Genomic DNA, 12,480 nt, shown 5'->3' with positions numbered 1-12,480 from the left:
TTATTGTTTACTTATTTGATGATATAATTTTAATTATTTGTTTACATTTATAATACCTTAAATACAGTGTTTCCACTGCTCGGCTGGTTCCATCATCAGGTGTATCCCCTCTCCTCGACTGTTTCGGCGCTGTCCGACAATCTCCAGGGGTGCGCCGACTGAGTTGATCAGACACAGCCAGGAACCAGCTAGCTCTTCCACTGTTCTTCTCTCTTCCTCCATACCCAACCAGAAGCTTCCACTGCTTGTCTCCCAACTTTTCGAATTCTTACTGGTCCAGTTAGTCATAGGGACCCCAAGGCTCTCCACAATGGATGCGAAACAAAGCCTCTACAGCCTACCTCCACTGGGAAATACCATGTCCTCCAATTCTTCTCTTGGATGTCTGTTACCAATTCCTGGTACTTGACAAGCTTTCTCTCATGGGCTTCTTCCAGTCTTGTTTCCCATGGCACTGTTAGCTCTACAAGAATGACCTGTCTGTTGATTCTGGAACATAGCACAATGTCTGGTCGGAGGGTTGTTGTTATAATCTCTCTTAGGAAGGTGGTCTTTCCCCCAACGTCGGCTTGCATCTCCAAGTCATTTGCTGTTGCTAGAATACCACTGGCTTTGCTGTATGTGTTTTTTGATGACTCTCCGCCTCCTTTGATGAAGTTGATGAACTTTGGTCCCTTCTCAATCTTAGTCTTCGTCCTTCTCTGTGTGTCCAAGACTTTTGCTATTACTCTAAGTACTTGGTCATGACGCCATGTGTATCTACCATCTTTTAAAGCTGTCATGCAAGATGAAAAACATGTTCCAGGTTTGCTGGCTTACCACACAACTTACAACTAGGGTCTTCAATCAGTTTCCACATTGTAAGGTTTGTGGGTGTTAATAGTACGTCGTATACCGATCTTAGTAAGAAGCTTATCTTTTGGCCGTCCATTCTCCACATCTCTTGCCAACTTATCTTTCTTGATCGTGCCGTTTCCCATTTCATATATTGCCCTTGTTGTTTCATACTGACGGCTGTTACTTGTCGATCTTCTTCTTCTCCATGATGAACCTCCTGCTGAACAGGTTCCCTCAAGACCTATGTCTTGCATCTGCTGACTGCCATAATGGTTGCTGAATGTTGCCAAAACCAAGTCGCCCTGATGTTACCACTCCCACTATGTCTCTCTGTCTTAATCGACTCTCTGCATCTTCAACAGCGGTCGTTGCCACTCATTTCCTTCCGGTCCTGACATCAATATGTATGTAAGAAACAAAAGATAATATTGGTGTTGTAAAATTAAAAAAAAAGAGATTTTTTTTTTTATAAAACCAATCAGTTTGAAAATAATTTTATTTGTTTCTGCTTTCAGGTCTTTCAATCGGAGTACTCTTGTCTTTACTTGCCTGTTACATAGCGCTGGCAGTTATAGTGTACAAACCAAGACGACAACCAACTCAAAGAGTACAACAAACGACGCTCAATATCCAGGAAGATCGTTAGGGTAAAGAGAAACCGAACGACACTCAATATCCAAGAAGATCGTTAGAGAGTTCCATAGTCGACACTCAATATTCACAGAATCGATAGAGTAAAGAGTACAATAAACGACGCTCAATATTTCGGAAGATTGTTACACAAAAGAGTACCATAGTCGACATTCAATATTCATGAAGATCGATAGAGTAAAGAGTACAACAAACGACGCTCAATGTTTAGGAAGATTGTTACAGAAAAGAGTACCAAAGACGACGCTTAACGATATCTTGTTAACCAATACAGTTTATAAATATAGTTCTGTGCTATAAATTGCGTATACGACGCAAAAACAAGATTTCTATTCATATATTGTGCTTATTTTTATGATAAGATATGTGTTCATTATTAGCTATCTTATATTTAAGGTCAGAAATGAAAATAGAAGTTGGCATACATTTTTTTTTTATCTCTAGCTTCATGTATCCAAACGCCTGTTATAGTTGGACTATAAACTGAATATTAAATTTCCTATTTTTTTACCACATACTGAACTCAACTAATTAAGTTTGTTTTATATTGATTCTGATGAATGTGTCTATTCTGGTTAAATCCCTTATTTAGCTATCAATGCATACTTAAAAACAGCTTTAGGGACATGATTGAACCCTCGCAAATATGTTTAACCCGACACATTTGTATTTGCCTGTTACAAGCCAGAAGACTACATAATAACGTGGTTGTTGTTGGATGTTGTATGCTTTATATGTTGTTCTTCCTATATATATGATTAATATTTGCGTCAAATGTCTCGTTTAAAGTTTTTTTTATCCTGCTAGAGCCGTTTACAGCTTACTATACGATATGAGAAACTCTCCACCAGAGACCAAATGATATAGAGGTTAGCAATTATCACCGTCCGGTCTTCAACATTGAACAAAATCCATACCCATCGTAAGCTGAAATATGTTTTTTCCCGATCCCTTTGCCCGATCTACAACGAGGAGGGTTTTTTAACGACATTTGCTAACCATGGAGGTCTTGCACGGTCGATCCCAATCCTATATTGCCCCGGGATTTTAAGACGGCGAGTCTTATTACTTATTCCCGATTAACTTTTAGTCAACTCTGGATAACCAATGGTAAATTTAATAGGAATACTATGGCGAATTTAACAGGAATACTTGATGGCATGATTTAAACCAAGTTGTTAAACTTTTTTTTAGACGAAACGCGCGTCTGGGGTAGATATAAAATTTTGATCCTGGTATCTATGATGAGTTTATTTTCAACCACTGGCATGGGTCGATGCCACTTCTGGTGGAGATTTATTTTCACCATGGTATCACCAGCCCAGTAGTCAGCACTTCTGTGTTGACTTGAGTTATCATTGATATTTTCATAATTATAAATAATTAAATAACCGTTGACAAAACTTTGAATTTTTTGAAAAACTAAGGCTTTTCTCCCTCAGGAATAGATTACCTTAGCTGTATTTAGCATGGTTTTAGGAATTTTTGGTCCTCAATGCTCTTCAATATTGTACTTTAATTTTTTTTATTCGAGCGTCACTGATGAGTCTTTTTTTTTTTAGACAAAACGCGCTTCTGGCGTAAATATAAAATTTTGATCCTGGTTTCTATGATGAGTTATAATTAAACAGCAATATGTGCAATACAGAATATTGGAACATAAACTTTAGACCTTCACCAGGTTTTTAAGTTCGAGGAACAAATTTATATTTAAATTTTTTATCAACTTTAAGCCTTACTCCTCACCAGTGTATTGAAGCACAGTTTATACATATGGCATATTACAAATAATATTAACAATAAATAAACATAGAATGTTCATGATTACAAAATATCTAAAAGAGAAATGTATATATATTCCAAGTCATAAAGCTATTTTGTGTTTTCACCGGACAATAAATATATCAGCTTAATATAGTTGATGGCCTAGGCCAGTAATATCTTTTCATAGAGCAAAAATTTCATTCCTGTTATCTATGATGAGTGTATTTATATATTTTTTACGCAAATCAGTAAATCGTGACAATATCTAAGTATCTGCTTCATAGTGAAATGAATTGAAATTCCTGTAAAGCTTGACAAGAAAACGCTGTCTCATAAAAGGTAAATATGAGAAGTATACATTAAAAAAAACCCACTGATTATCTTACAAATGATTCATACCAAGAATAGATACAATTTTCTTTTTTTCACAAAGAAGAGATATTTTTTATGAAATATGAAACCCTGGTATGTCACAGTAGATAATTTTTTCGTCGAATAACAATGAAAACTGCACCAGGAAATTCATATACTTTACATTTAGTGTAGAAAGTCTCTGACTGAACAAACAGGTTTGTATCTCCTTTTAACTATGATTATTATGCTTTTAACATTAAGTAAAAAAATTGAATATCGAACCGATTGTTAGTAGCCGGTTGGATATTGAATATCGAAATACGATAACGAACCGGCCGCTGACTTCACATACATGTATGAGGCGAGATATAATTTATTGCTCTATTTCATATGTTTACCTGTATTTGTTCATTTACATACTACAATGGTCGCTTGTAGTGTACAAACATATAACCTCTGGAAAATATGCAATTTTGCGCCTGTCCCAAGTCAAAAGCCTCTGGCCTTTGTTAGTCTTGTATGATTTTTAATTTTAGTTTCTTGTGTATAATTCGGAGTTTAGTATGACGTCCATTATCGCTGTACTAGTATACATATTTTTAGATGCCAGCTGAAGGACACATACGGGTGCGGGAATTCTCGCTACACTGAAGACCCATTGGTGGTCTTCGGCTGTTGTCTGCTCTATGGTCGCTTTGACACATTCCCCATTTCCTTTCTCAATTTTATGAAATCGTACAGGGTAATCAATGTCCTTTTTATAGTAAAAATTTAAGTGATAACTCACATCTTTCAATAATTAATTGTTACCATTTGACAAGTTTAAAAGGTGCTTGTCAACTTCAATAAAGGTGATCAGGTTTAAAAAGTAAATGTAAAAAAAAACCTACTTTTAGGTAGATTCAAAACGGAAAGTGTCTAATGAAATTGCAAAATCAAAAGCCCAAACACATCAAACGAATGGATAACAACTGTCATATTCCTGCCTTGGTACAGGCATTTTCTTTTGTTGAAAATGGTGGTTTAATCCTGGTTTTATAGCTAGCTAAACCACTCACTTGTATGACAGTTGCATAAAAGTCCATTTTTTTGACAACGATGTGGGAACAAAACAAAAAGAAATCAGCGGTTAACATGTCAAAATAGGGGTACAACAGTCACATTGTGTTAAAATCTTAATCACTATAAAACAAACAAATATGTAACAAAGAGGCACAAAAAGACATATAGACAAAGCACATAAGCAAAAATAAAAGACAAGAATACAAACATTTACCATTATACAATAACACAATGACGGGATGTACAAAAACCGAGCCACGTCAAATGGATGACACCAAAAAAAGACTAAACAGAAAAAGTAATAATATTCAAAAGGATAAAATCAAAAAATACTATAACACGTTATTAAGATAATTAAGTTAAATCATTAACAACGTTAGTAATCAAAATCTATTCTTCAAGACCATCGTATAAAACCACTAATGTATAGCCCCATTGCTTTCTAAGTTAAATTCCGCAATTTCACACATTAATGACTACTATGTCTTATGTTCAAATAGAATGATAGTCAGTTCATGTCAAAACTATACCTTATCCTGACTTGTGATAAAAATTTCAATATACCTTTAATTGCATATTAGAGCGTTCGGGTTTCCGGAAGTTTGATAGTGCAACAACTGACAACTCTGATCTGAACAGCAGGCCAAATGTGCCCTCCTGTTGTAATTTTATATACTTTTTATTATTCAATAGAAATTTTTAACAAGGGTTCTACATTAACCCCAAGTCCCCAAGCATTCATTTGATACCAACACTACCCAATTATTCATCTAATAGATTTGCGTAGTACCTATTTTGTTTAATATTTGTACTACTTTCCAATCTAATTAAAAACCGATCTCTCATCGCTCCTGTTTCTGATATGTCGCGTGGGAGATCTAACGAAACCGGCTTTGAGGTCACATGTGAGTGAACTAAAAGTCATGAATTTATAAAGATATGCAAATGAGTTGACGACCTATTAATAAGCCAATCAAAAAAGTTCATGAATTATTATGACTGACGATTTCGTCGTAAATAAAATGAGTTACATCCCTTTGCCTTACGTTAAACTTCCAGGATCGTGGAAGACTCAATTTCATTGGTCGAAAAAGACACACCTACGAGGTCATTCACATGTGACCTCAAAGCCGGTTTCGTTAGATCTCCCACGCGACATATCAGAAACAGGAGCGATGAGAGATCGGTTTTTAATTAGATTGACTACTTTCTTGATGTTCCTTCCGACCGGACTTGAATTAGTGGGTCTATATACCTGTAAAGCTTAAAAGTTCTTTTATAAAGAGTTAATAATAACACAATGATTAATATATACTTGGAAATATACAATTTTATCATATTTATGATTTCATTTGAAGTCGCTTTAAAAACAAAAAACAGCTTTTAAATATATAAATAATTCGATTTTCAATTACAATCACTTTTATTTTATGGTAAAGAAAAAAAAAACGCTTATATGATATATACTACCGTTATCGAGGCCAGAATAATGTTCCGGTACTTTATGTATCTCTAACAAATGTTAAATTCAAATATATTTATATATAATTAAAACAAAATACAAATAATACTAATAATAATTCGCGAAGTTCTATATTTTAATAAGTTATTCAAGAAATAATTGATGCAAGCTATACTTTATTGTAGTTTTAACATGGGTAGGCATTATATTCGTGATTATTTTTGCCCGAGCGACAGTGAGGTTTAAAATACCACGAAAATAATGCCTACCCATGATTTATGTCTTTTGGCGTGCATTATTTTTTTTCAACAAATTTCAGCAAAACTTGGAATGACTAGAAATAGTGTAAAGTAAGTATGAACAAATTGTATATCAGACCTTTTCAAATAATCTAACTCTGTCAAATTAAAAAAAGGCTAATAAACACATACATATCATTCTGACATCTTTTATATTACACAAGTATTTTTAGCATATTTACATACAATATTATTCAAAATATGTGGTGCTGTAGGTTCTTTTTTAATAACTGATATTTTCTATGAGCCCCACGAGCCCTTTCTAGAACAGAAGCAGTTGATTTACTGACTTTACTTACGATACTTAATGAGAATGACATTTTCTAATAAAAATTCGAATGGTTTGTATCCTATAGGGGGCTCGCAGGTATAAATCATTTTTTTTTTCAAATATAGGATTTCGCTATATTTAAAAAAAAAAAACTTTATCATATCATCTAATAGAAAAATGAAATGAAAAAAATAGGGTCAACGTTCGTTTAAGCTCCCAATCTGCCTACATTTTTGTTAATGTCTATTTTTTCTGTTGAACAAATAGGAGACATAGAGGTAAAATCGAAAAAAAGGAAGAACTAAATTTCATAAATCGCTTAAATTTTACAATTATTTCGTTTATGTACAGCTTATTTAAAAACAATAATAAAAAATATAGGTCACCGATGAGTTAAAAAAAGATATTTCAATTTCAGTGCCAAAAAAAATGCATTTTTGCATCAAAGGGAGATAATTTGAAGCTTTTTCAGTGCTATAATAATTTTATTTTGGGGCCAAACCGAACGGATTTTCTTGATTGATTTTTGTTTTGTACATATCATAAAGTAATGACTAATAGTGTAATAAATAAAATTTGTAATTAAAAAACAAATGTTGAATTTTAAGCTGAAATATTTGTACCCGCGAGTCTCCTTAAATGGGATTATTCCACCCGATTCTACTTTCAATTTCCATGTAGCAGAACTTTGACATAATTCTATAGCCACATATCCGATAACGGGAGTCATAGATATAATTCTGCTTCCGAGCTGAACTTAAGATATTGCTTAAATATACATAATAATATAATAATGCCGGAAAAAAACAAACAGACAAACAATAGTACACATGACACAACATAGAAAACTAAAGAATAAACAACACGAACCCCACCAAAAACTAGGGGCGATCTCAGGTGCTCCGGAAGGGTAAGGTGATGACATGAAATTATATATCATTATATATCATGATTATTAATCAACTGTTTTTAAAAAAATATTTCAAATGATATGGACTTTTTATCACAAGATAAGAGATTACTTTTCTGTACTTGGCAAAACATTTCGGAATTGTGGACCCCAAATGCTCTTCAATGTTGTCCTTTATTTATCGTACTTAATTTATCAGCTTTGAGCATCACTGATGAGTTTTTTGTAGACACAATCTGCGTTTGGCGTAGAAAATGTAAGATTGGTATCTATGACTTTACATATCCTATCTATAAGACCTAAAATGTACCGGTACTAGTCTAAATCCGTGTATTTATTATGTTTTTTTAATAAATAAAGAATAGTGGTAGTTTATATATAATTTGGATATTATGACCAATCGTATTGAGTTCTAAATATCTGGAAATATCTGGTGCAGTATTCTTCTTTCATTGGTTATTATGGCCACGTGATTCAAATCTTTTCCATGTTCTTGAAGTCTTATTTCTGTTTTTCAAATATACGGAATCTATGTTTCTATATAGAGAAAATTATCGTAGAGTTGTCAATTGTTTAGTCGTACTTATTAAATAATTACTTTTGCAACCGAAAGCTGAAGCTTTTTGTTCGTTCTAGGTGGTGTTATGGTCTAGAGCGCTGGATACAGTTCATGTGGTATAGTAACGATTGATATCTCAATAGCATGAGTTCAATTCCCGCAGAGGGAAGAATAAAATTTGCAATATTGTTGTGTTGATATCAAGAGTAATTATGAATGTTATATGTGTTTTCAGCCGTGCATCTAACGATCCTTTACGATAGTTAATTAGGCTAATCTCCAATCAATTCCATCTTCATGCATAACAAATCATGTGATATGTTACACCTCTAGATTCTACCGACAAATAAACACTAGTCCACCGAATGCTGATTTATAGTTATATCTAGGTGGCTGAGTGATCTAGAGCGCTTGATCCGGAAAGATAAAAAAACATATTGGTTCCGCAAATTTGCAAATTTAACATTGTTGTTCTGATATTTTGAGTAATAATATTGTACATATGTTGACAGTCAATATTAATAATCTTGCAAAATATAATGTAAGATACACAAAAAGAACATTGAATAGATATAAGAAGATGTGGTATGAGTGCCAACGAGACAACTCTCACTCCAGGTCATAATTTGTAAAAGTAAAGTACGGTCTTCAACATTGAAGTCCATTTTCATAATACTTTATTTACATGTGAAATATGTGAGTAAAGGACTTCGTCATCGGTCAATATAATCTGCATAGGCCTAAATATAACGTATTTATCTTGTCAGCAGTAGTAATAAATAAATTGTTTTATAGGTGGAGCAGTTTAAAACAAAGAGAAGAGGAACACGATAGTAATGATTTCTATATCATACAGAAACGAACTTAACAAGAGCAAAAGAACTATAACCCAATTTGTTTTCATTATTACATTTGTACTGATATGTTTACATACGAATCAGCAACCAGCTGAACAACAGCATTGTTATGACTTTCATTATAATTATCCTCTAAACAATGTGAAAGATATTCTAAATGAGCTAACGAATAACGGTACGACCACTAGCCAACCAATAAATCATATTTACAAGCATTATAACACAATACACAATTCAAAATGTGCATCTTATACCGAATTGATAATTTTGGTTAAGTCTTACATTGGACATTTTGAACAAAGACAAGCGATTCGCTCCACATGGGGAAAATGTCATGGGGAAAATGTAAGAGTTGCCTTCCTTCTTGGATATTCCACCGAGTTAAATGAACATGCTAGGAAAGAATATGCTGAACACAAAGATATAGTCCAAGGTTCATTTACTGATGAATACAGGAATAATATATATAAAACCTTGATGGCATATGACTGGGTTGTATCGAATTGTTCAAATAGTCAGTTTGTCTTTTTTGTTGACGACGATTATTTTGTAACCATACCAAACCTGTTACAATTTGCCCGTGAAAGAAAATTGAACGGCAAAGATGTAATGTTTGGACATAAGCAGTGTAATCCACAAAATCCGGTGAGATCAAAATCATCAAGGTATAGAAAATGGTACATATCAGAGGAAGAATATCAGCCTCCTATTTTACCGCCGTTTCTTTCAGGTGGATCTGTTCTTACGCAGATAAATGTAGTACGAAAATTGAGAATAGCATTTCCTTATATGAAACCGATATTTCTTGACGATGTGTATGTGTCATTAGTTGCACAGAAATTAGGTATAAAGATATTACACGATGACAGATTCGTCAACTCTAATTTAAGGAGAATGGACTTTAACTTTATAATATCATGTCACAATTATAATAGTACAGAATATTTATACGAAGCGTGGTTGCAATTCAAAAAAATATACAAGTTGCCTTGCACAAAGTAAACCACAAGTCGATTTGTGAAGAAGTAAACGCAAGATTAATGTTAAAACGACTTTTTTCTTCCAGTCTGAAATGGACTTGCATATGTTTCTTCAAAAGTTGGTAACCCGTACAAATGTGAAATTAGAGGCTCTAAATATTCGAGATCTCTGTTGATCTTGAACTGTAGCTACTTTCTATAATTATAGAGTAAATATGTTCGTGACTATAGTTTCTTTTTGAATGATCGTGTTTTGATTGTCGTTCATACTGTTTATATCATTTCTCTGTCTTTTTTTTGCCTAAATTGACTCGATAGTGTCATCATCGCGATGTATACTATGTACAAACAATATATAAACTAGAAGATGTGGTATGAGTGCCAATGAAACAACTCTCTATCCATGTCCCAATGAATGGAAAGTAAACCACCGAACAGCAAGCTATAAAGGGACACAACATGACTAAAACAATTCAAACAGGAAAACCAACAGTCTAATGTAATTAAAAAAAAAACGAGAAACTAGAAAACATTATGAACCAAACCAACAATTTAACGACAACCACTGAAAACAGGCTCCTGACTCATGACAGGTTCATGTAAATGCAGCAGGTTTACGCGTTTTAATAGGCGCTAAATTTCAACCTACCTAAAACAGTAGTGATACATTACAACATTTAAAGAGATACTATAAAATATCATTTTAAAGATTAGATACAACAAGGCACATCTTATAAAATTGAGAAAGGAAATGGGGAATGTGTCAAAGCGAGAACAACCCGACCATAGAGCAGACAACAGTCGAAGGCCACCAATGGGTCTTCAATGTAGTGAGAATTCCCGCACCCGTAGGTGTCCTTCAGCTGGCCCCTAAAAATATGTATACTAGTACAGTGATAATGGACGTCATACTAAACTCCGAATTATACACAAGAAACTAAAATTAAAAATTATACTAACAAAGGCCAGAGGCTCCTGACTTGGGACAGGCGCAAAATTTTGGCGGGGTTAAACATGTTTATGAGATCTCAACCCTCTCCCTATACCTCTAGCCAATGTAGAAAAGTACACGCATAACAATACGCACATTAAAATTCAGTTCAAGAGAAGTCCGAGTCCGATGTCAGAAGATGTAACAAAAGAAAAAGAAAATGACAATAATACACAAATAACAAAAGACTACTAGCAGTTAACTGACATGCCAGCTCCAGACCTCAATTAAACTGATTGAAAGATTATGTCTTCATCACATGAATATCAGGCACAATCCCTCCGGTTATGGGGTTTAGTATCATACTATCATAAAATATATGAAAAGAAAATAACCCGTGTCATGCCAATAACTGTTTTTTTTTTTAAATAAATGTGTTTAGTTCCGATGCAAAGACCCTATAAGTGAATCAATATTAAAGCCAAAATATGCAATCTTTAATGACCTGACAACAGTATCGTAACTATATCCCTTCTTAATAAGTCTGTTTAAAGGTTTTGTAAGCTTTTGAGGTGAATACTATCATTTTTGTGCTTTGTAAAGAATATTACCATAAAAGATTGGATATGAAATACCTGAACGTATAAGATGTCTGCATGTTGAGTTATATTTACGAATTATTTCCTTATACCGGTGATAAAATTTAGTAAATGTTTTGACCAGTTTGTGGTATCGAAAACCCTGGTGTAATAATTTTTCAGTAATACATAAATTTCTCTCGCTAAAATCTAATACGTTGTTACATACACGAGCAAATCGTACAAGTTGAGATATATTAACACCATAAGATGGTGATAAGGGAACGTCACCATCTAAAAATGGATAATTAACGATAGGAAATGAAAAATCATCTCTTTTATCATAAATTTTTGTATTAAGCTTCCCGTTAATGATATAGATATCAAGATCGAGGAAAGGGCAGTGGTCATTTGTTAGTATAGCTTTATTTAAAGTAAGTTCAAAAGGATAAATTTCTTTAGTTGTTTCGATGGGTCTTTGTTAATTTTAGTCATATATTGTAACGCAGAACAATACAAAGACAGGTCCGCAATAAGTGGTGCACAGTTAGTCCCCATTGGAATTCCAATAACTTGACGATATACGGAATCTCCAAAGCGTTATCAAGTAAAAATTCAAGCGCATATATATTATCAAAGCATGTCCAATTGACATAGTTCTTTTGTTTATTGCTACTAAAAAATTACCTAAAAGAGTTTGAACATATATACTCGCATTCTGACTTTTTAAATGCCCAGTTAATAAGGGATGTGATTTTTTTTGTTAATAAGAATATGAGGCAAAGTGGTATAAAGGGTAGAAAAATCAAAACTTTGAACAGATTGAAAATCACCAATATATGCATGCAATTTATCAAGTACTTCCAACGAGTTTTGACACTCCAAAAGTAATTAATTCCACTATTTTCAAAGGCTTTATTTGAACAATTTATTATCAGGCTTTTTATTGTACCAAGTGTACTAGT

General features: G+C 33.5%; 1 protein-coding gene across 2 annotated transcripts; it reads left to right on the top strand.

The window, feature by feature from the left end:
• The first annotated feature begins 3,762 nt into the window (after window positions 1-3,762).
• LOC143074405 (beta-1,3-galactosyltransferase brn-like) lies at window positions 3,763-10,226 on the top strand. 2 transcript variants are annotated; one of them, XM_076249881.1, is made up of 2 exons: window positions 3,763-3,821; window positions 8,965-10,226. In XM_076249881.1, exon 2 carries the CDS (start codon window positions 9,006-9,008, stop codon window positions 10,026-10,028), a length of 1,023 nt encoding a protein of 340 aa, XP_076105996.1. In that variant the 5' UTR covers window positions 3,763-3,821; window positions 8,965-9,005; the 3' UTR covers window positions 10,029-10,226. The 2 variants fall into 2 exon arrangements, with proteins under 2 accessions (XP_076105996.1, XP_076105997.1); XM_076249882.1 differs by lacking the exon at window positions 3,763-3,821 and adding an exon at window positions 6,447-6,480.
• Window positions 10,227-12,480: the final 2,254 nt, after the last annotated feature.

The sequence above is a fragment of the Mytilus galloprovincialis genome, chromosome 5 (genome assembly GCF_965363235.1).
Source record: "Mytilus galloprovincialis chromosome 5, xbMytGall1.hap1.1, whole genome shotgun sequence".
In the NCBI taxonomy this organism is placed as follows: Eukaryota; Metazoa; Mollusca; class Bivalvia; order Mytilida; family Mytilidae; genus Mytilus; species Mytilus galloprovincialis.
Note: the sequence above shows the minus strand (reverse complement) of the source record. Positions and strands in the feature narration are given on the sequence as shown.

Bases quoted from the DNA above. Each gene is read 5' to 3' on its own strand.
- LOC143074405 (XM_076249881.1), top strand. From the start codon at position 9,006: ATGATTTCTATATCATACAGAAACGAACTTAACAAGAGCAAAAGAACT.